The sequence below is a fragment of the Ascaphus truei genome, chromosome 21, assembly GCF_040206685.1.
Source record: "Ascaphus truei isolate aAscTru1 chromosome 21, aAscTru1.hap1, whole genome shotgun sequence".
Taxonomy (NCBI): Eukaryota; Metazoa; Chordata; class Amphibia; order Anura; family Ascaphidae; genus Ascaphus; species Ascaphus truei.
In genome coordinates, this window is record NC_134503.1 from 17,794,822 (window position 1) to 17,815,237 (window position 20,416).

Consider the following 20,416-nt stretch of genomic DNA (forward strand, 5'->3'; position numbering starts at 1 on the left):
CAAAGATTTGGCTTGGGGGATCACTAAATGGCCGTCAGAGCAGCAGAAGAGGACCAAAGATGCAAAGTTCTGTGGGGCAGATCATGAGACCAGGCAGTCACTAGATACAATTGGTGCACTGCTACAGAGAGCAGGGCTCAAAAAGGGGTTTGCCAGAGCCTGTTTCAGAAGAGGAAGGGGATGAGACTTTGTAAATGGTCACTATAGAAAAAATAAATGCTTGTTACATTATAATACATTACAAATGTCATTCAGACTAGTTTAAAAAAATGCTGCAAATATTTTCCCATAGGACAGAACTGATTTATTTAAAAAAACAAACACATGTAGGATATTGCTTGGTCTGCATCTTTAAACAGTCCAATAGACACACACACACACACACACACACACACACACACACACACACACACACACACACACACACACACACACACACACACACACACACACACACACACGCTATATGTGTGTGTTTTCTTGGTGTGGGCAAGTGTGGGCTTTTTTCTTTGTGGGGGTGGGAGTGGTGTGTGGAGTGGTGGCGGTGGGGATTGAGTGTGTGAGAGGAGGGAGACATTGAGTGAGTGAGTGAAAAAGGGTGTGGGGGGGAGAGGTGAAGGAGAGAGGGTGAATGTGAGGGAGAGTAGGGTAAAGAGGGGGAGAATGCTAGAGGGGTAAGGCTTTGTCCCCACTGGCGCTGAGCGCGCTCATGCTTGGAGAGCTCTCCAACATGAGCGCCGGGTGTCCTTTAAATTTTTGCAAGCGCTCGCGGGGGTTGGGCGGGGGTTGGGGGGGAGACGCTGCAGGGGAAGCTGAGTGCGCTAGAAAGTATAAAAAATGTATTTACCCGAGCACCGGTGAGCGTGTGTGCACGCGCATACCCGCGCGCGTTTCGCGTGAAAAGGGACTTGCATATATATATATATATATATATATATATACATATATATATACAAGTCACCTCGCCAAGCGCCGCCCGCTCAGCGCTAGCGGGGACGCAGCCTAAGATAGAGTGGAGGGTGGAGTGAGTGAGGACTGCGTGAGGACTGCGTGACTGAGATGATTAATTAGTAATTTATGATTAATAAATAATTTTGTCACTTTAAAAATATAGTCACCTTAAGTAGTGTATTGAAAAATGTAGGATAAATGATCAATACAACACAAACACACACGCGCGTCATTTGATAAGTCCCTTTTTCTCATGCTTTGTGCCTTTTTCTGTTTAAATATCATATACATTTCTCCCACAGTAATCTCAAAAGACATTTGGCACCAGCAGAGATGGGGAAACTATGGACGCAGCTTATGTTTAGGAATGTGTTTTTGTATTATGTTTGTATTCACTGGTCTGCTGAATAGGAGTTGGGCCTGTCTGAACAAGGCTTCTGTAACCAGGACAAACAGAGAAAAGGTGGCGGGAACCCCAACTGTGCAACTAGTCACCAAGGCCGCATCACAACCGCAAGTAGCGTAGCGGCTGCATCACAATGCTGGGTCTACGGCGGGCAGAGGGCGTAGTTACGTGGTGAATAGCTACTTGGTAACGTCCGCGCGTGAGGTGCAGTGGTTACTAAAGACGCTTTCCCTTGCCTCGCCCATTTTTGACCAACCAGAGTGCGTCATTTGAATCCGACCAATCGGAGGCGGGAGGCGGGAGTAAGGACAGCTTGATATCCAACCAATAGGCATTCAATGTCGAGCCTAGGCGTTTGATCGACAGACAGAGCGACTAATCGCAAGCAAAGCAGCGCAATCCGCTGCTTGTTCGCCTACTTTTTCTATCGTCCAATAGGAGCTCGAGCATTGTCAGCTCCTCCCCCCAAGTCATCGTTTCCCAGCCGCCTATAAAAGGAGCCGCTGGGAGGCGGTTGAAATCAGTTTGCTTTTCGAAGCCAAAAGGTAATTTCTGGAAAGGTGACAGCCAACCCCCCACAAGCACCGGCAACATGAGGGAAATCGTGCACTTGCAGGCTGGGCAGTGCGGCAACCAGATAGGCGCAAAGGTAAGCTTCTCAGGCGATAAACTTGTGACGGTTGTGTTCGGTGTTGGCCTTGGGTGGGTGTTCAATCTCTCAGAGCGCTTATTCAGACCTGTAATTTGTAATACCCTTATCTATATGAAGGGATTGCTGTCTGGGTAGGAAAGCGCCGCCCGCCGTGCTGTCGCATTGCAGTGATGGCACTTCCCCCTCAGTGCCGCATATACGAGCCCCCCCCCCCCATTAAGGCTGTATATAGAAGCTCGAAGGCTGAGACTGAGATATTGCAATGTGTGTAACGTAACTCGTTCGCTGGCGGAGGGGCCTGCTTCTCGCCATGTTTGTGGGCGAACAGGGGATTAACGATTTAAAATAAATATATATATATATTGTGCCCCTGCCCGCACACTTCATCGCCCCCTTTTCGTGTGAGCCGGCTCGCGCTGTTGTGCGCGTGGCAGGACGGTTGGGGGTTGGGGGGACGGTTTGGATTAGGTGGGAGCTGCTGCTCACGAACCCTCAGATTCCATTTCAAATTTGAATCTCCCTTGGCGCGTGCAACAGGGTAGCGCGAGCGCACCTGGCGGGCTGTGCGCAGGCGCGGTACTCCTGTGACCTGGCATTAAGCGCTTCACTTCACCTGGTTATCGAAACACCTGGCCAATGCTCTAAGCTAGTCAATGCAAAACTATTTAATGTCAGCATTTTACAGTCCCATGCACTCATACAGCCTGCACATTAAATCGTGTTTTATTTTTTTTATTTATGATTTGTAGCAGTAATTGATAAGATAATGTTATGCTAGTCACCAAAAAAACTTAACCTGTTGTAGGTTTCACAAATGGCTTCCTTCCAATAATTGGGATGACCACTATAGCTGACTCAACATTTCAGTGTTGGACTCCCTTCTTAATTTGTTGGAAACAAGCTGTTCTGTGGACTTTTTAACTATGTAATGAATAGCTAAACATCTATTTAAAAAAATAAAAATAAACTGCAATTGTATTATGGGTTACGACAGATCCAATGCAGATCTTTCTTCCTGTAATTATACAGGTTGGTAAGAATTGTAACTGTTGGGACCTGCTAACGGTCATGCCTTGAAAGTGGCAGCAGGTTAAAGACGTGTTGGCCAAAGAGTTAAAACTAAGTGACACCAAGTATAGATGGGTATTGCACTGTTTATTGTCACATTGGAAGTAGTTTTGGGCATCTGTTTTTTTTTTTGTTAATATTGGCTAATATATTTTTAATTTTTGTCCCTAGTTCTGGGAAGTAATCAGTGATGAACATGGAATTGACCCAACTGGTACCTACCACGGAGACAGTGATCTGCAGCTGGAAAGGATCAATGTCTACTATAACGAAGCAACAGGTAAATTGGTTGTAGAATGTGCAATTGCCTTGCTTGTACAAGTATTGTCATTATAGGTGACATAAATAACATTCCCTAACTTTGTTCCAGGTGGCAAATATGTTCCCCGTGCTGTTCTAGTGGATCTTGAGCCTGGAACCATGGACTCTGTGCGGTCTGGACCCTTCGGACAGATCTTCAGACCTGACAACTTTGTTTTTGGTAAGTAGAATACGTATGCTCAATGTCTAATCTACCATCCTTGTCCTTTGACACTGGTGCTTTTGTAATTGGCTACGATGAGGCTATAAATGTCAACTGCATTCAGCTAATGGCGTCCTGTTTTATTTTTGTAGGTCAGAGTGGTGCTGGAAACAACTGGGCCAAAGGGCACTACACGGAAGGAGCAGAACTGGTTGACTCTGTGTTGGATGTTGTGAGAAAGGAAGCAGAAAGTTGTGACTGTCTCCAGGGCTTTCAGCTCACCCACTCTCTAGGTGGTGGTACTGGGTCTGGCATGGGTACACTTCTCATCAGCAAAATCAGAGAAGAGTACCCAGACAGAATAATGAACACTTTCAGCGTTGTGCCTTCCCCCAAAGTGTCTGATACCGTTGTAGAGCCTTACAATGCAACCCTCTCTGTGCATCAACTTGTAGAGAACACTGATGAAACTTATTGTATTGATAATGAAGCCCTGTATGACATCTGCTTCAGAACCCTAAAACTTACCACTCCCACCTATGGTGACCTGAACCATCTGGTCTCGGCCACCATGAGTGGTGTAACTACATGCCTGCGTTTCCCTGGCCAGCTTAATGCTGACCTGCGTAAATTGGCTGTTAATATGGTCCCCTTCCCTCGTCTGCACTTCTTTATGCCTGGCTTTGCCCCACTTACAAGCCGTGGCAGCCAACAGTACCGTGCCTTAACTGTGCCAGAACTAACACAGCAGATGTTTGATGCAAAGAACATGATGGCTGCCTGTGACCCACGTCATGGACGCTATCTTACTGTAGCTGCTGTTTTCCGAGGCCGTATGTCCATGAAAGAGGTGGATGAGCAAATGCTCAATGTGCAAAACAAGAACAGCAGCTACTTTGTAGAATGGATCCCCAACAATGTTAAGACTGCTGTTTGTGATATCCCACCCCGTGGCCTGAAAATGTCTGCTACCTTTATTGGTAACAGCACAGCCATTCAGGAGCTGTTCAAGCGTATTTCCGAGCAGTTCACTGCTATGTTCCGTAGAAAGGCCTTCTTGCATTGGTACACTGGGGAGGGAATGGATGAAATGGAATTCACTGAAGCAGAGAGCAACATGAATGATCTGGTATCAGAATACCAACAATACCAGGATGCTACAGCTGAGGAAGAGGGGGAGTTTGAGGAGGAGGCTGAAGAAGAGGGTGCATAATTCTCAACAGTTTAGTAAATTACATTGAATGCTGTATGAACTCTTTATTCATTCGTTAATGAAAACCTGTTATCCTGATGTTCATGTCTCCTTTTTGTCTTTGTTTGCTTGTTCCTTCTGTTGTCATATTACTTGTTGTACAGACCTTACAACACAATTAAAAGCCTTTTTCATAGTGACTTGCCTTGGTGTTACGCAGGTTTTTCAAAAAGGGTATTGCCAGTAAAGCTGTCTGGTAGTGTTGCCATATGTTCCACCAAAGGTGGATCTAATGCCTGGTGGAGTTAACGAGACATTAGTAATGCATATTTGCAGTAACAATGCTATGGGTTTGTTTATTTATTTTTCTTCCCCTCTTGCGTTTACTTGACCAGTAATGGCATACACTTTTCAGTAGCTCACTGCATTTTCAGCTATAGTTTGGATTTACTGTTTGCAGAAAATGAATTTATGCAACATCCACATTTTTCACCCTTAAGACCTTTCTAGAAGGAAATATTTTTGATTTATTGACTTAAAATATTGTCAAGATTTAATCTTTAACCATTGATAGTAATGCAGTGTCACAACTAGGGAAAAATGTAACTTTTTAATGCTGTTGGTAAACTTCCCTATGCTGGGAAACGTACATGCTGCATTGTAACGTTTTCCAGTACAGGGAAGATGGGTTCACCATTACATTTCAATGGGGATTATCGGAAACACCTCCTTTAAAACTAACTTAAAGACTTCTATTAAATGTCCAATGCATCACTTCTGAAATTATAATTTTTAAACTGACACATTTTGGAAGTCCTGATCATTGAAAGTACTCCTGTGAGACCTGTTATAGCCTTTGCAGAGCACTTATTAACTATGTGATTTTCAGTTTTGTCTTAACTTGCAGTGCTATTGAACAGCTGTTGCATTTAAGTGTGCAGATGGTGTTACAGGCTGAGTCCTCTCACTTTGCAACCATTTTAAGAGTGGAAGGTGTTATCACTATATTTATAAGTTTGTGAGTTGTGTTATTTCCTCCTAGTGTGAACTTTACCCAGTAAAGATGCATTTACTATTAAATCACAGCAAAAATGGGAGGTCACTTTAAACAAATGTATGTATTACACTGCTGTGTTCAACAATCTTGGGGATAACCCTCCTTTATTTTAGGGATGACAAAGCATTGCTCTTGTATATAAACTACGTTCATTTGTTAATGCCTTTGTTAAAGTACATAATAGGTTTAAAGACCACTGTGATCCAGGAATTCAAACATTAAAACTACATGTGTATATATTTAACATGTGTCCTTTCCCTTGGACAAATCATTTACTCCATTATTTCTATTAAAATGCCCAAATTAAATCAGCAATACACTCCCCTTTTCTCCCCCCCCTTTCTCCCCCCCTCTATGTAAAGCAGGCCTGCACAACTCGTAAAGCGAGAAGGGCCGAACTGCTCCAAGGAAAAACAATTTGGGCCGCACGGGTAAAATCATCATCTCTCCTCCAGAACTCCTCACTATCAACCTTTGCGATACTCCCCATCTATCTCTCATACCCCCATCTCTCTCCCTCACTCACACACAATACTCCCTCTCCACATCAAACACACAATACCCCCCTGCACACCACACACATCACACCCCCCTGCACCTCACATCCTTCTCCCCCCCCCGCACCTCACATCCTTCTCCCCCCCTGCACCTCACATCCTTCTCCCCCCCCCTGCACCTCACATCCTTCCCCCCCCCTGCACCTCACATCCTTCCCCCCCCCTGCACCTCACATCCTTCTCTCCCCCCTGCACCTCACATCCTCTCCCCCCCATGCACCTCACATCCTTCTCTCCCCCCCTGCACTTCACATCCTTCTCTCCCCCCTGCACCTCACATCCTTCTCTCCACCCTCTGCACCTCACATCCTTCTCCCCCCCTGCACTTCACATCTTTCTCCCCTCCCCCCTGCACCTCACATCTTTCTCCCCTCCCCCCTGCACCTCACATCCTTCTCCCCTCCCCCCTGCACCTCACATCCTTGTCCCCTCCCCTCTGCACCTCACATCCTTGTCCCCTCCCCCCTGCACCTCACATCCTTGTCCCCTCCCCCCTGCACCTCACATCCTTCTCCCCTCCCCCCTGCACCTCACATCCTTCTCCCCTCCCCCCTGCACCTCACATCCTTCTCCCCTCCCCCCTGCACCTCACATCCTTCTCCCCTCCCCCCTGCACCTCACATCACCCTTCCTCTACCGCACCTCACATCACCGCGGGGAATCGCCGCCATTTTTTTTTTTTTAAAATCTCATCGCGGGCCGCACAGAGAGTCTGTATGTTGTGCAGGCCTGATGTAAAGCATGTGGTAATGCAGGGGACTTTTGTTGCTTCATGCGGTGTCAAAGGACGCCACAGGGTCATGTGGCCCACTGTATAATTTGATGATGCGTTGCTATAGAGAAGAGTCCTGAAGCCGGCACAAGTGAGGTAAGCTTGTTACAGAGGCCTCACTTGATCTCCAGGCATTTAATTTAACCTTGGAAGAGCAAGGGGTCTGCAACCGCCTTGCGCACCCCTGTTTATAATGTATAATTCTACATTGTTACCTAAGGTGCAATTGTTTGGTGCTCCTGTTATACATCTAAAAATACATCATGCTTGTACTTGAGAAACTGAAAGGCGGCCATTTAATCAGTGTTAATCGGCTACAATGTATCCTGATATTACTACAGTAACATCTATTGTTTGCTTTCTGCTCTAAACTGCTGGCAAATGATCACAAACAAAGTGTTGCAAAGATCTTGCACTGCTGTGGGAGGTGACAAATCCTAATAGTAATGTATTTAAAAAAAAAAAAAAAAATCTAATACTACAGAAGTGAGTTATTAAAAAAACAACTACGAGTTTTTTTTTTGCATTGATATACTTCAATAGCAACATTGCAATAGCTTATTGAGCACCTTTATCAAGTATGCTGTATACAAATCGGATATATCCTACATGTTTTAGAATATGTAACTACATGTAGTTGCTTGTGTACTGTATAAAAACAAGACAATTGTGGGTATCTGGCAAAGGGAGTTTTCCAAGGTCATACTGTACAGATCTTCGTGCAGATCTTGAACTATTTCTTATGTCAAATTCAAAGCTGTCCTGTGAGGAGGTGAAGGGTTTAATTAAAAGCCAAGTGGGAAAATACAGGCACACTATTTCAGCTGTGCAAAACAGCCTTGATCAAGGTGCGGGCAACCACTTAATTAAAAGCCTCCATGTTTAAAGTCTCAAAATGACCAGTTTCACATACAAGTATGAATTACAACACACACCTATTTAGTACTTTGAATAAAATATATATATATATATATATATATATATATATATATATATATATTATTGGGTCTACTTTTCAGTGACATATTGTATGTAGCTTTTGGACTTACCTGGTACGAAGCCTGTATATTTAGGAATGAGACCAGTGGGTTGATAAATTTTCGCTTGAGGCCAGTAAGTTGGTTTCAGTTTTCGTTCTGTGTCAAGAGGATATCTTATCTGAATCTAAGAGAGAATTGAAACAAACAGTCTGCTGTTCAATTTTGTCTAATCTACTAGAATAGTAGGGCCTTCATTATGGGTTACTTTTTAATTTGAGCCTAACTGATTCAGGTGTGATTTATTTCTGACGCAATACAGAACTGTAAGCCATTTATTTTGTTTAGTTAGTATGGTCCCAAATACATAGCTATATGGTCTTCTACCAGAAGACCCCTGCCGCTGGGAGACCCCTTACAGCCCACTTATGTCAATCGCCTATAAGGTGTCATGGCAGAAGACTGCTTTGTAAATATAGGTCTTGGAGTTTGGCATTATTAGCCATGTTTCATGTTACATGGATATTTTTCACACATCTGGATGCACAGTATAATTTACATCTCTACTTAAATGTACTTCAATAAATGTATTTTACTGGGAGGATGGTATTGCTCAGTGTTGCAATGATCATTATCTTACATCTGGGACATAGTTCTCAGTCACTAAGATCATAATACCTTTATAAAATAGAAATTGAATGTAAACAGGTGTCGTGTATACTCTATAAACTACTTAACATTAAAAAAGGGTGATGTAATATTAACTATTTTATATCAGGGGTGCTCAAGACTCCCCCTGATTGAGCCATCTGTGCTGAAGCAGGGATATCCTGAAAACCTGACCTGTTGGAAGGGTCTTGAGGACTGGAGTTGAGCACCACTGTATGTTTTATATGATGCTCGGAGATAATGCGGTTGTACTGTACACAGAAGTGATCAATATCACAAGCAATTTACAATCTTTATTTATTTCCACAGAAAGTACCCTGTCCAAGGCTAGAAGGGGTTACCACTCTAATACTTGCTCTAAGAGTTGCTTTTTCCACAATAAGTGTTTAAAAATAATAATAAGGTTGTTATTTTATGGACAGCCCTGGAGGGTTTGGTTCAGAGAGACGCCCAAGATTAAGAAAGAGGTCCACCCAGGGAATGATTCATTTGGAAGATTTAGCAGGCATTGTATGTGAGATACTTGGGAGGAATTAATTCTGACAGCTGGGAAAATTTCAATTGGTGCAACCAAACAGCTGTAGCCTTTTAATGCTCAAGTCCCACTTGTGTACTGAAAACGCGTGCATGAAAAAGCAATCCCACTGTATACACTGTGTACAAATATATTCAGTACAAAGAAAGGTCTTACATGGGAACCATACGCTCCAAGGGCTGTACAATTAATGGGGTCATCTTTTCAAATGACAGCAGAGGTGATTTCGGTAGTAGAAATGGAAAGAGCTCCTAATAAGGATGTTGAAAATATGTTTCTTATCCCACTTCTTATATTCAATAGGAGTCTTAGTGGGGGGGTGTTCTCATAGCTCTGATAATGGGTATCGGAGCTCGATTAACGTTACCTGCCATTCAAGTCAATGACAGTTAATGCCAACGCAGCTCCGATACCCGTTACCAAAGCTTGGTGGTTACCCCCAATACTGTCCAGCAGCAGTTGGCAGTGTGAGCTCAGCATGTTCTTACACTCTTGCTTCGCAGGCCTCTTCTAGGGCCTGTTAGACATGTACTATCAGCATTTAGGCAGAAAGCCTGGTTTCTCACTGCCTTAAAATACTAGGATACTGAACATCCCCAGCACCAGTAATCACAGAGGATAAATGGGAGTGTGAATCGCTTTGCTCATCGTCAGTAGGGGGTGACCTCACAAACCTCTGAAGCTTCTCTCCAGGGTTGTGGCTCATCACGCAGGATGTAGGTCAAAATAAAACCTACATTGTACAAAGTTCAAATAATAATTGAAGTAGTTCAGACAGATGCAGCAATATAGCCACTTATTTAAGTGTTTAGTGCTGGAGAGGCCAGCAATGCATTAGCCCTTGTAGCACTGATTGAGTTAAAGGTCCTCATCTTTACTATAAAATTATGCCACCGTATTGCAGTCATTTGCAGGCTTCCTGCAGCTATTCTCTTTGTTTTTATGTCTACACCTTCAGAGCTATTTACTAGTAACAATACTAGTTTTTTGGCTATTTTTAAAATGGCTGCTGTCTCTTGTGTTGCCAAGTTGACTTAAAGAGAAGTTACCAATTTACTTCTCAAATGTACTACATTTTGCTAAAAAAAAGGTGCCCCATTTAACGAGAACGTGTATTTATTTTCACAGCTGTGTTCTAATTGAGGGTCCCAAGTGTGATGGTGCATATTGGGAATTTTTGAACAGACATTAAAAAATGGGTGAAATGGAAGAGAAGGTGTTGCCGAATGCTTTCACCTCACCCTAGTGCAACTCCCCGGCTTGATGGTGATGCGGGCGGTGCGACGGCAGAAGGCCCCGTGCTCTCCCCAGGGAGCCCGCCTGTGTAGCAGGGACAGGGATGGAGGGAGCCCATCCAGGTGGTGAACACAGAAGCCAGGGCCCAACTTCCGTGTCAGAACCCCCCCCGGGTGGCCTCCCTCCAGTGCTACCACCACAACCGCATCCCCCCCCCCCCCCCCAGGTTGGCTACGGGGAAGGGAAGAGGCCCCCCCCCGCCCACATCGGACCGGGCCCTGCGACTTTGACAAGCCGGTCCTGCATACAGTATATGCTGCAGTAGCAGAACTGTGCCTTTAAACACTTCGAGGCACCGTCTGCCCTATACAGACACACCATCTCTCGCTGATTTGGAGCCAGCCTCACTGATCTTTAACACCAATGTCTCATAGCGTTTAAGGCCATGTATTGATCCATAACCCCTAACTCTTGCTGACATTGGTCTTTTGAGGTTGGCCTTCGTGAGATAAGTCAGCAGCTGGTTTAACCCATTCTTTGTCAGAGGGCCCATCCTTCCTGGCAGTAAATTCTGGAGGAAATAGTTGTGTTACCTGGCTACGATCAAACTCGTCCATGCAGTTTTTGACTGCCGGCATAAAGCTTGCCCCCATGCTCCAGGTGTACCGAGGAATAAAGCCGGTATACCCTTGGAAAGGAATACAGTACATGTTAGGTTTTCATCTCTTGTGCAATATAACGGGCCATGTTTGCTAAGCGGTTCTAGACAAGAAAACACCTGATGCTCCTTACAGCCCTTGCAATAACTGATTTTTCAACTTAATGCTGTAGCACCCTCTTGTGGAAATTACATGAACTTCAGTAGAGGGTGAATACCATAGTAATTCATTCATAACAAATACAAATACCTATGTGAGCTGCCTTTCCCATTATCTCTTAGGCCTTGCCCCCGCTGCCTACTACAGCGTCCGCCACACGGACGAGAGCCCTCCCCTCAATGGCGCCGGGCCCGCTGCGAGGGGGGGCCGCAGGGCTCGGGCGAGAGCTACTCCTGCTCTCAATAGAATTGAGAGCAGGACTCGCGTCGAGCGGCTAGGCACGCCCCCCGGCGGTTCAGCCAATGAGGGCGAACCTGCCGGGTGATGTCATGGCCGCGCCCCCATCACTCCCCCACGACGCCCCCCTGGTCTCTCCTCCAGCAGTGAGCCTCAGACCGGGGAATCGGCTGAACGCGCCGCCAATATCGCGGGCGCGCATTACAGCGGCGTGACCGGGGCCTTAGCCTTAGTATACAATGCTTCCACTGCAGCCAGGGATTCTAGGTAATGACATGCAAATCAGCAACCCCTGGGTCACCAAGTTATACACTTACTTAATAATTTTTTGTTTCTTGAATAAGCACGTTTGGAATTTATCAAGGTGTTTGGTGATCACTTTGGACAAAGGGTTCCTATAAATCATTAAATACTGTATCTTTGTGTTTTTATTAATCGTATTTGCCTAGTGATATTTATGTAAACATTTTTAATGTGCAAATTTTAAAATCAAATGCAGAATTGTAGTTGTACTATATATAGAACTTGCTAGCAATATCTTCATTTTTCAAAAAGTTAATTATACTATAGTATATTTAGCAAATTATTATTTTGTGATCATATATGTATGTCTTTATTTATATAGTGCCATTAATGCACATAGCACTTCACAGCAGTAATACACGTGACATAATCAAAGAAATAACAAATATTACAAATAACACATCATGGGAAGAAGCGCTTTCAGACATAAAAGTAACATTAGGAAAAGGAGTCCCTGCCCCGAAGAGCTTACAATCTAAGTGGTGCGTAGGGAGAACGTACAGAGACAGTAGGACGGGCATTCTGGTAAGTGCGTCTGCAGGGGGCCAAGGTTTATGTATGAGATGTATAGTATCAGCCACAGAGCTACTCGTATGCTTCGTTAAGGAGGCGGGTTTTAAGATGGGTCTTAAAGGTGGATAGAGAGGGTGCTGGTCGGATATTGAGGGGAAGGGCATTCCTGAGGTGCGGGGCATGTGATTCCTTGTAATAAAAGAATGTTATTTAAATAACAAATGTATGTATCCTAGCTGGATTTCATTTAGGTTACAAATAGCAAAATTATGTATTCCGCTTAGGGGAAGGGACAGATGAACGATAATGGGAAACCTCTTACCTGATATGGCTTTACGTTGCAGAGGTTTAGGTAACTCTATCCTAGAAGGCTTAATGAACATAGGCAAGTAGGTATCAGACTTTATTATGGGCCTCAAAGGCAAACGTTGGTATGTATTGATGAACTGAGAAAGAAAAGACGTCATTGTGTTAAAGCAGTATTATTGGTAGGATAAGTGTATAATAATTACTTTCCCGTGAAGGTTAGGTTTTTCACTTATTTTTAATGCCTACTGGCAACTTCCTCCAGATAAGCAGAGAACAAAGTATGGAGAACTAATACTTGTTATTTATAATGTCCACTTGAACTTTCCTTTTACCGAAAATGGGATTTATTTTTAAGATGCTATATAGTTACATAGCAGATGAGGTTGAAAAAAGACGTACGTCCATCAAGTTCAACCTATGCTAAATGTAGACAACAGATACTTTATCCTATATTTGTACTTACAGTATATTGTTCCAGAGGAACCCCCCCCGTGAAATACTATCTAATGATATATAGATACAGTCTATCGATCTATCGATCGAACAAAAGAAGTTTGAAATAAAAGGCCCTCCTCAGGATTTTTGCCCCCAGAACAGTGTTCCGGCATTTCTAAAGGCAGAAAAGGCCCCCTCTCTTCCCCTGGGCCCAACCTTTGTAACGGATCCTTACCTGGCGGTGGTGATAGAGGGAGCCCATCCAGATGGTGATTGCGGAAGTTTGGACTGACTTCCGGTGGGGCCTAACTTCCATATTAAGACTACCTGAATGGGCTCATTCTGCCGCCAGGTAAGGCCCCGCACCACAGGTAGGGTGCCGGGAGGGGGTGTGGAGACAGGAGGGGCTTTTTCCGCCTTTAGAAATGCCAGAACGCTGTTATGGAAGCAAAAATAAGTGCCAGAACAATGTTCCCGGTGCGTAGAGGATGGGCTCCTAAAAAGGATGGGCTCTGGTGCAACCAAACATGCAGCAGCTGTGGTAGTTCAGCCACTGCCATCCACTCATATCCATCTGATATCCACTCGTATCCATCTCATGTCCATCTCATGTCCATCTCATGTCCATCTCATGTCCATCTCATATCCATCCATCTATCCATTATCTATCCATTCAGCCATCCATAGACTTGTATCTATATCCATCCAACCATCCATCAACCAACTCATATCTATCTATATATCATCTATCCCCCTCTCTCTCTCTCTACGTATTTAAAAAAAATCCTTATAATAATGCAACATCCTTCCACTTCTACCATGATACCTGTCACCTGACGCTCAGTGTGACCCAGCCAGTCCTTCCCCCCTATAAGCCTTGTATTTGGACTTTCCCCTGTCTTCTTTGTGCGTACCTTGTGCAGGGACCTTCCTACCTCACGTCGGTGTAAACATGGGGTTATTGTATGTGTTACATGATGTGTTAGTGCTGTCCTCTCATTGGACTGCTCTCCGGTATATGTAAGTGAGAGGTATCATTTAATAATGACATTTTAAAAAGGATGTCTTTAACCTCTTATCTGCCAGAAGGGCCCATATTGCTTTTGCATAGGATTGCGTTTCTTGCCTCTCGGGCTCAGCCATATGAAACCTTCCGTGCTCTTGTATGGGCCTGTAACAGGGACTTATCACTGTTTGAGAGAAACTGACTCTAAATCCAGCAGGGAGCTGGTTAATTGCAATTAACTAGACTCCACCTGGCCACATTAGAGCTCTAAGAAACGCCTCCTGTTGGAAACAGGAGAGAGATGTTTCCTTAGCTCACATTTGGGCTGACAGAAGGAGAGCAGAGAAGCCTGCACACACACACTGCCTTGAGCACAAAGGCTTTGCTGAAATTGAGACACCCAGAGACCTATATTTCCTGGACACAGAGGACCCAGGAACCTGCCAGACACTGACATGGAGGGCCACCTGTTAAGGTACCTCCTGAGACTTTGGGGCGATAGGCTGGTAATGGGAATATCCCTCCAGTCCTGCAGATAGGGTCTGGGGAAGTAAGTTAGCCCTTACAAAGAGACAGGGGTTTGTTAATTTGTTTTTTTTTTGTATGTTTTACCTGGATAAAGGAACAGGTTCTATAAAGCCAAGACATAATTGCACCTTAAATCGGTCTCCATTATATGTACCTCTGCACACATCTCTTACAGGGCCATTTATAAAGGGCTATATTTACTTAGCGGTGTTACTCCATGAGACAGTTTCCATGTTGGAAGACACCTTGCAGGCTATTTGCCAAGCCGTGCTGCAAGAGGTCTTATGGAGTAGCACTGTTTAGCAAATATGGCCCAACGACTCCTGCTAGCCTTTGGCCTGGTTTCGCCCCCTTCTGATACCTCCTTGGCGCCGTTGTCATACGTGACCTGCATGGGTTGAAGCCTCTGATCTTCCCTTGCCTGCTGGAACCCCAGAAACTTCTCCCGCGAGTTGGTGGCCATCTTGGCGAAGGTGGCGCCTTGCTCGAATTGACCCAGGGGCAGGTGACCTGCATACAGAGGAAACAGCACTTTGGTTCCTATGCAGTATCCTGTGAGGCAACTTCCCAGTGCTGGGGAAGGGATCAGCTCCACTCAAGTAAATTGGACTAACGTTCTCTTGCACAGTGAAGCACCTTCACAGCATATTAAAGAAGGACCTTAGTTTTTTCATTTTTACTGTTGCTTGCTTAACACTTTTCTGCAAGGGTTGGGCCAACTCTAGTCCTCAAGGGCCACCAGCAGGTCAGGTTTTAAGGATATCCCTGCTTCAGCACAGGTGTCTCAGTCATTTACTGAGCCACTGATCTGCCAACCTGTGCTGAAGCAGGGATATCCCGAAAACCTTGACCTGTTGGCCACTGAAGGACTGGAGTTGGCATAGGGTTGCCAGGTGTCCAGTAATAAACCGGACTGTCCAGTATTTGGACACTCTGTTCAGTAAAAATGAGAGGTAATACTGGACATGTATGTGTATACCGGTATTACCTCTCTGGACATGTATGTGTATACCGGTATTACCTCTCTGGACATAGTGACCTGACCAGCTTGGGGGGCCGCTGGATTTCCCTGAGCAGGGAGAGAGCAGGGCTGTGGGTAGGTGACGGGGCAGCTTCCTCCATCCTGATTGGCTGCTGCTGGGTAATGCAGCCAATCAGGAGGAGGTGTCAGCAGCCGGGGGTGGGCCCCAGGAGAGGAGGAAACAGCATGGAGTGGTGAGTGGTGTGTGTGTGTGTCTGGAGTGTATCGCACCTTTCACCATTGTGTCCAGTATTTTTGGAGAAGCGACCTGGCAACCCTGTTGGTCATCCCTACTTTCCTGGTATTGGCTATTACCATGGCAACCCCCAGTTGTCTTAATATGTGTAAACGGCAGTGGCCATTTTAATTTCCAACTGCATATTTTCAGCATCTGGAAGCGATGACAGATTTTAAAGTGTCACAATGGTAAAAATAAGGATAATATTTACGTTCTATGGCATGTACAGGGATTGCTGCTTTAAGATGCATTATCACCGATTCAGCTAATGTGTCAGGTAAATAGTGAAAGCTTTCAACAGTGTAAAAAAACACGAAATTACCAAGTATCTAGTCAAGCTATGGAGATAACACATTTATTTGAAGACATTGAAAAATAATAATTCTATTAAATTGTAATAGGTGTTTTGCCCAGAAATGAAAAAAACCCTGAAATGTTACTTATTGGGGTCTTTGGACGGTGACAGTGATGGGGTGCAGGTGACTGGCAGTGTAAAGAGAGGGAATAAAGAAAAGAGATGAGATAAAGAAAAGAGGTACAGCATTAAAAATACCACTAGTTATATGAATGTTCAGTTTGTGTTTTTTGTCCGTTAAAAAAAGTATGTTTGTGGCAATATTGAATGGGGTAATGGGCATACCAGTGTATTCTGGGTTAGGATCCCCCCCCAAAAAAACGGGGTTAAGAGTTTTTGGGGGGATGAGGCCCTAACCACTTTGCTGCCAGAAGCACCTGAGCATTGAATACCAACGTTTAGATCAGCCAGAGAAATATTTCTAATGTGGTGCCTTGCACAGCCTGTGTGTCTATGGTTGCAGTGACGGGAGGCTATAAGACGTTGGTTGCAGGACTGGAATTCAGTGGTTGCATTATTAAATATATATTTTAATGTTTTAAATTGATCTTCTGTATCCATTACTTGTTTTATCCGTAATTCAGCTGGTTTATTGCTTATGGCCTATTTTTTTTTGGGGGGGATTATTAGCGTTTTTTGTTTTACCTCTTGATTTCTACAGCCTGTGTGTGTACTGGAAATATTATATACGATTAAAAGGAGTCAGCTACTCCTGCTCCCACCTGTGTATCCCGGTATATAGCGTTCCGATGGTTCCACCTCCTTCTTCCATAGGAAGTTGCTCCCAGATGGACTGCGGTCTTTTGCCCAATCATTGTCCCTGTAGGCAACGGGGGGCAATATGGAATGAGGGCTTTTCATCACAGATGGGTCAGTGAGCAGGAGGTGAGTGGCCTTGCCGTAGGTGTTCCCCAGCTGGTAACGGAGCTGGGGACAGTAGCCTCCATAACTGTGAAAGAATTTACCAAGACATGAGGGATTATCTATGGATGATTGTCATAGAGATTGTCAAACTCCCTGGACCATCAGTAACCCCAAAGACTTTAGTGGGGGTTCCTGAAGCCCTCCAAGTATGACAATCCTCTTTTACATCCTTACAATCCCCACGGGACCCCATCGAAAGCAGGGGTGGCCAACTCCAGTCCTCAGGGGCCACCAATAGGTGAGGTTTTCAGGACGTCCCTGCTTCAGCACAGGTGGCGCAGTCAATCTGACCGAGCCACCTGTGCTGAAGCACAGGGATAGCCTGGAAACCTGACTTGTTGGTGGCCCTTGAGAACTGGAGCTTGCCACTCGGTCTAAATGATCAGTTAGCATATATAGAAGAGTGGGACCCTGTGCTGCCCCCCTTTTGAGCATTGTACACAGTTTTTGTAGGGAAAACAGGTGCCGGAAACACTAAGAGGCGACATTATAATTTATATGCAGACTGCAATAAATAAAGACAGAGGATGAGACACGCACTCAATATCAAGGGTAATAGAGGTGGGGTACTTAGCTGCCGGTGCGCTGGTCCTGGGGAGCTCCTGTAGTCCCAAATGTTCCAGTACAAAGAAGAAGAAGCAGGCACACGTCTTACTCAAAAGGAGGTTTAATATGCCATAAAGTCCAACGTTTCGGCAGTCAAATACTGCCTTTCTCAAGGTGAAAGCTTTCACCTTGAGAAAGGCAGTATTTGACTGCCGAAACATTGGACTTTATGGCATATTAAACCTCCTTTTGAGTAAGACCGTGTGCCTGCTTTTTCTTCTTTGTACTGCAATAAATAAACTCATAATCACTATATTGAGTTTTTTGTTGATCCCCAAAATAAAAGGCGCTGGATCTCCTGGATCTCCTGGATCTCCTGGATCTCCTTTTCCTGTGCAAAAGATCTGGTTCGACCAGTCTGACCCCAGAGGACCCAGAAATTCAGTATATTTGATCTTGTGCTTTGGTTTCTTTTCTAGTTCTAAATGTTGTTCTTTATTTTGGAATTTTGCTGTGCTTTGAGTTCCAGTGGGGGAAATAAAAAGGTGCTATATAAATGACATTATTATAAAAATGAAGAAAATAATATTAAACTTGATATAAATTGATACATGTGACGATTTAACCACATCGACTTCATTTTTTTTTTTTTTTGCAATGGGCTTGCTTGTATTCTCTTTGAGGTTACTATGACATTGTAAGACATGGTACTTGTGCTGATAGACTCATCCGTGCTCATTTGCATATTACTACCCAGAATCCTGGTCTGCAGTCTAACCACTGTATAACATGTGATGATGCGGTGAAACAGGTTTTAGGGAAATAGCGGGACACATGGAAATTGATTTTCCTATATGTACTGTACCTGTGCTTTGCAAGAAATATCTCACCACATTATGAAGGCACAGTTGTAATACAGACAGAGAAGCTAGAGCCAAGAGAGACTAGGGAGGGTTCTAGATGGTTTTGGAATATAGGGGTAGGATGAGGCACCCTGACGCCATTTTGTTTCATATCTTGTGATCCCCTTGCTAGCCTTCACTAGACTTGGGAATACACCCTCCTCTTTTCTCAGTCTTTGTGACTATCCAGCACTTATCTCTAAGGTGTACTGCACTCACCCGGGGATGTGATAAGGGTCAGGAGTAAAGATGGTGAGCTTTTGTTCTTGTATCATGGTAACATCATGGCGCTACTGTAGCCTACGGCAGTGCAAGGGACAAGAACTTGCATGGGATGGAAAGACCAAGACTAGCTATGCTGTTGCCAGGCAACCATTGTGAAGCTTCAGCCTGCAGTGACAGGCCCTACTCTTTGGGTGCAGGTTATATGTGTGAATTAATGGAGTTGTATGAGGTTTTCATGTATACAGGAGTGATGCAGCAGAATAGCTCTGAGATTGGATAAGGACATCATGATGTTAATACTGTTATAATCAGCACAAAACAGCCATGTGGTATGGGGTCTATAACACAATACACGACCTCAAGGTAATCCAGGGTTATCCAGTGTCCCCTTTATCTAAAAGGATTTATTATGGCTTATATGAACTATTTTAGTACTGATGTGTCCTAATAAATTATTTGTGTTTTTTGCTATATATCAGATTCTTACAATAGCCATTCAGGAGTTCAATTGATGCATTTTTTTTCTGAATATCTCATGTCATGGTTTGAAATTTGCTCTGATCTGGTCGATATAAGAAATGTTTTGTTTAACACGTAACACGTGAGATGTTCCCTTGTCCCCATGCTTGGGGTTTGCCTCTCAAATTATTGGTTGCTATGGGCCTTGGGGGAGGGGGATCGGTGATAGCTTGGGAGGAGGGTAGGAGAACGAGATATGGGCCTCGGAGGTTGGGGGGGGGAGAAGACATGGGCCTTGGGGGTGAGGAGATGGGTCTGGGGGTTGGGGTGGAGATATGCACCCTGGGGGGGGGGGCGCAGGGTGGGAGATGGAGATATGGGCCTGGAGGGAGATATGGACATGGGGGGGGGGGGGAAATGGAAGGCGATATGGGCCTGGGGGGTGGGGGTGGGAGTGGGGGCGCTAGGACACAACGAAGTATGGGCCTAGGGGTATAGGTAGGGGTATGGGGGGCAAGGAGTGTCAACACAAAGGGTGGTGGAGTTGAGTGTGCCTACCTGCTGCCTTGGATGATTGAGGGTGCCCACAGAGGGGCCTCCCTTCCCTTCCACCGGCCTCCAGCATGCTTCCTCTTTCCTCTAACAAGCAGTTCTGCAGTCACCTGTCTCTTTCTGTCCTGTATCTCCTCTGACTGACTGTCCTGTTGTGGGGGTGCCTCAGCAACTGAACCCTGTGATAAAGGGTGCCCGAGGCAAAAAAAGGTTGGGGAACCACTGATCTAGTTAGATACCCAGGTAACTGGAGCTGGGCAAAACTGTCCAAAATGCAGTGGCAACATTGTGAGTGTTTTCGTTCCCCAATTCCCTTTCTTGTGAAACGTTTGGCCAAGCCTCAGAAGGCTCATAATGTTGAGACATTAATCTTAGATTTTGCCATTTCGCAAATGTTCAGCAAAACATCGCCAGGCAGTGAGCAAAGTATGGCGCCCTATTTATAGTCTCACCATTTAAGTAAATCTTTTAGGGAATTTTAAAATGAGCATATTAAACAAAATGACCATG

At 44.7% G+C, this 20,416-nt stretch overlaps 2 protein-coding genes across 2 annotated transcripts; one reads left to right on the forward strand and one right to left on the reverse strand.

Annotated features, from left to right (window-relative positions):
* Positions 1-1,850: 1,850 nt before the first annotated feature.
* LOC142472270 (tubulin beta-4B chain) lies at positions 1,851-4,932 on the forward strand. Its single transcript, XM_075579235.1, has 4 exons — positions 1,851-2,006; positions 3,249-3,357; positions 3,448-3,558; positions 3,693-4,932. The coding sequence occupies exons 1-4, from the start codon at positions 1,950-1,952 to the stop codon at positions 4,751-4,753; spliced, it is 1,338 nt and encodes a 445-aa protein (XP_075435350.1). The 5' UTR covers positions 1,851-1,949; the 3' UTR covers positions 4,754-4,932.
* On the reverse strand, positions 3,693-19,028 carry CIMIP2A (ciliary microtubule inner protein 2A). Its single transcript, XM_075579236.1, has 7 exons — positions 18,890-19,028; positions 17,021-17,247; positions 15,046-15,194; positions 12,729-12,852; positions 11,129-11,223; positions 8,168-8,282; positions 3,693-5,028 (listed from the first exon to the last, which is right to left on the reverse strand). Exons 1-7 carry the CDS (start codon positions 18,943-18,945, stop codon positions 4,958-4,960), a joined length of 837 nt encoding a protein of 278 aa, XP_075435351.1. The 5' UTR covers positions 18,946-19,028; the 3' UTR covers positions 3,693-4,957.
* Between the last annotated feature and the right edge of the window lie 1,388 nt (positions 19,029-20,416).

What these genes read in the sequence shown, in the direction of transcription:
- LOC142472270 (XM_075579235.1), top strand. Translation starts at nt 1,950, where the DNA reads ATGAGGGAAATCGTGCACTTGCAGGCTGGGCAGTGCGGCAACCAGATA. An exon ending in GCAACCAGATAGGCGCAAAG is followed by an intron (nt 2,007 to 3,248) that starts GTAAGCTTCTCA and finishes TTTTGTCCCTAG; the next exon opens with TTCTGGGAAGTAATCAGTGA. An exon ending in ACCTGACAACTTTGTTTTTG is followed by an intron (nt 3,559 to 3,692) that starts GTAAGTAGAATA and finishes TTATTTTTGTAG; the next exon opens with GTCAGAGTGGTGCTGGAAAC.
- CIMIP2A (XM_075579236.1), bottom strand. Translation starts at nt 18,945, where the DNA reads ATGATACAAGAACAAAAGCTCACCATCTTTACTCCTGACCCTTATCAC. An exon ending in CTATATACCGGGATACACAG is followed by an intron (nt 15,195 to 17,020) that starts GTGGGAGCAGGA and finishes CTCTGTATGCAG; the next exon opens with GTCACCTGCCCCTGGGTCAA. An exon ending in ATGACAACGGCGCCAAGGAG is followed by an intron (nt 12,853 to 15,045) that starts GTATCAGAAGGG and finishes TTTCTTTCTCAG; the next exon opens with TTCATCAATACATACCAACG.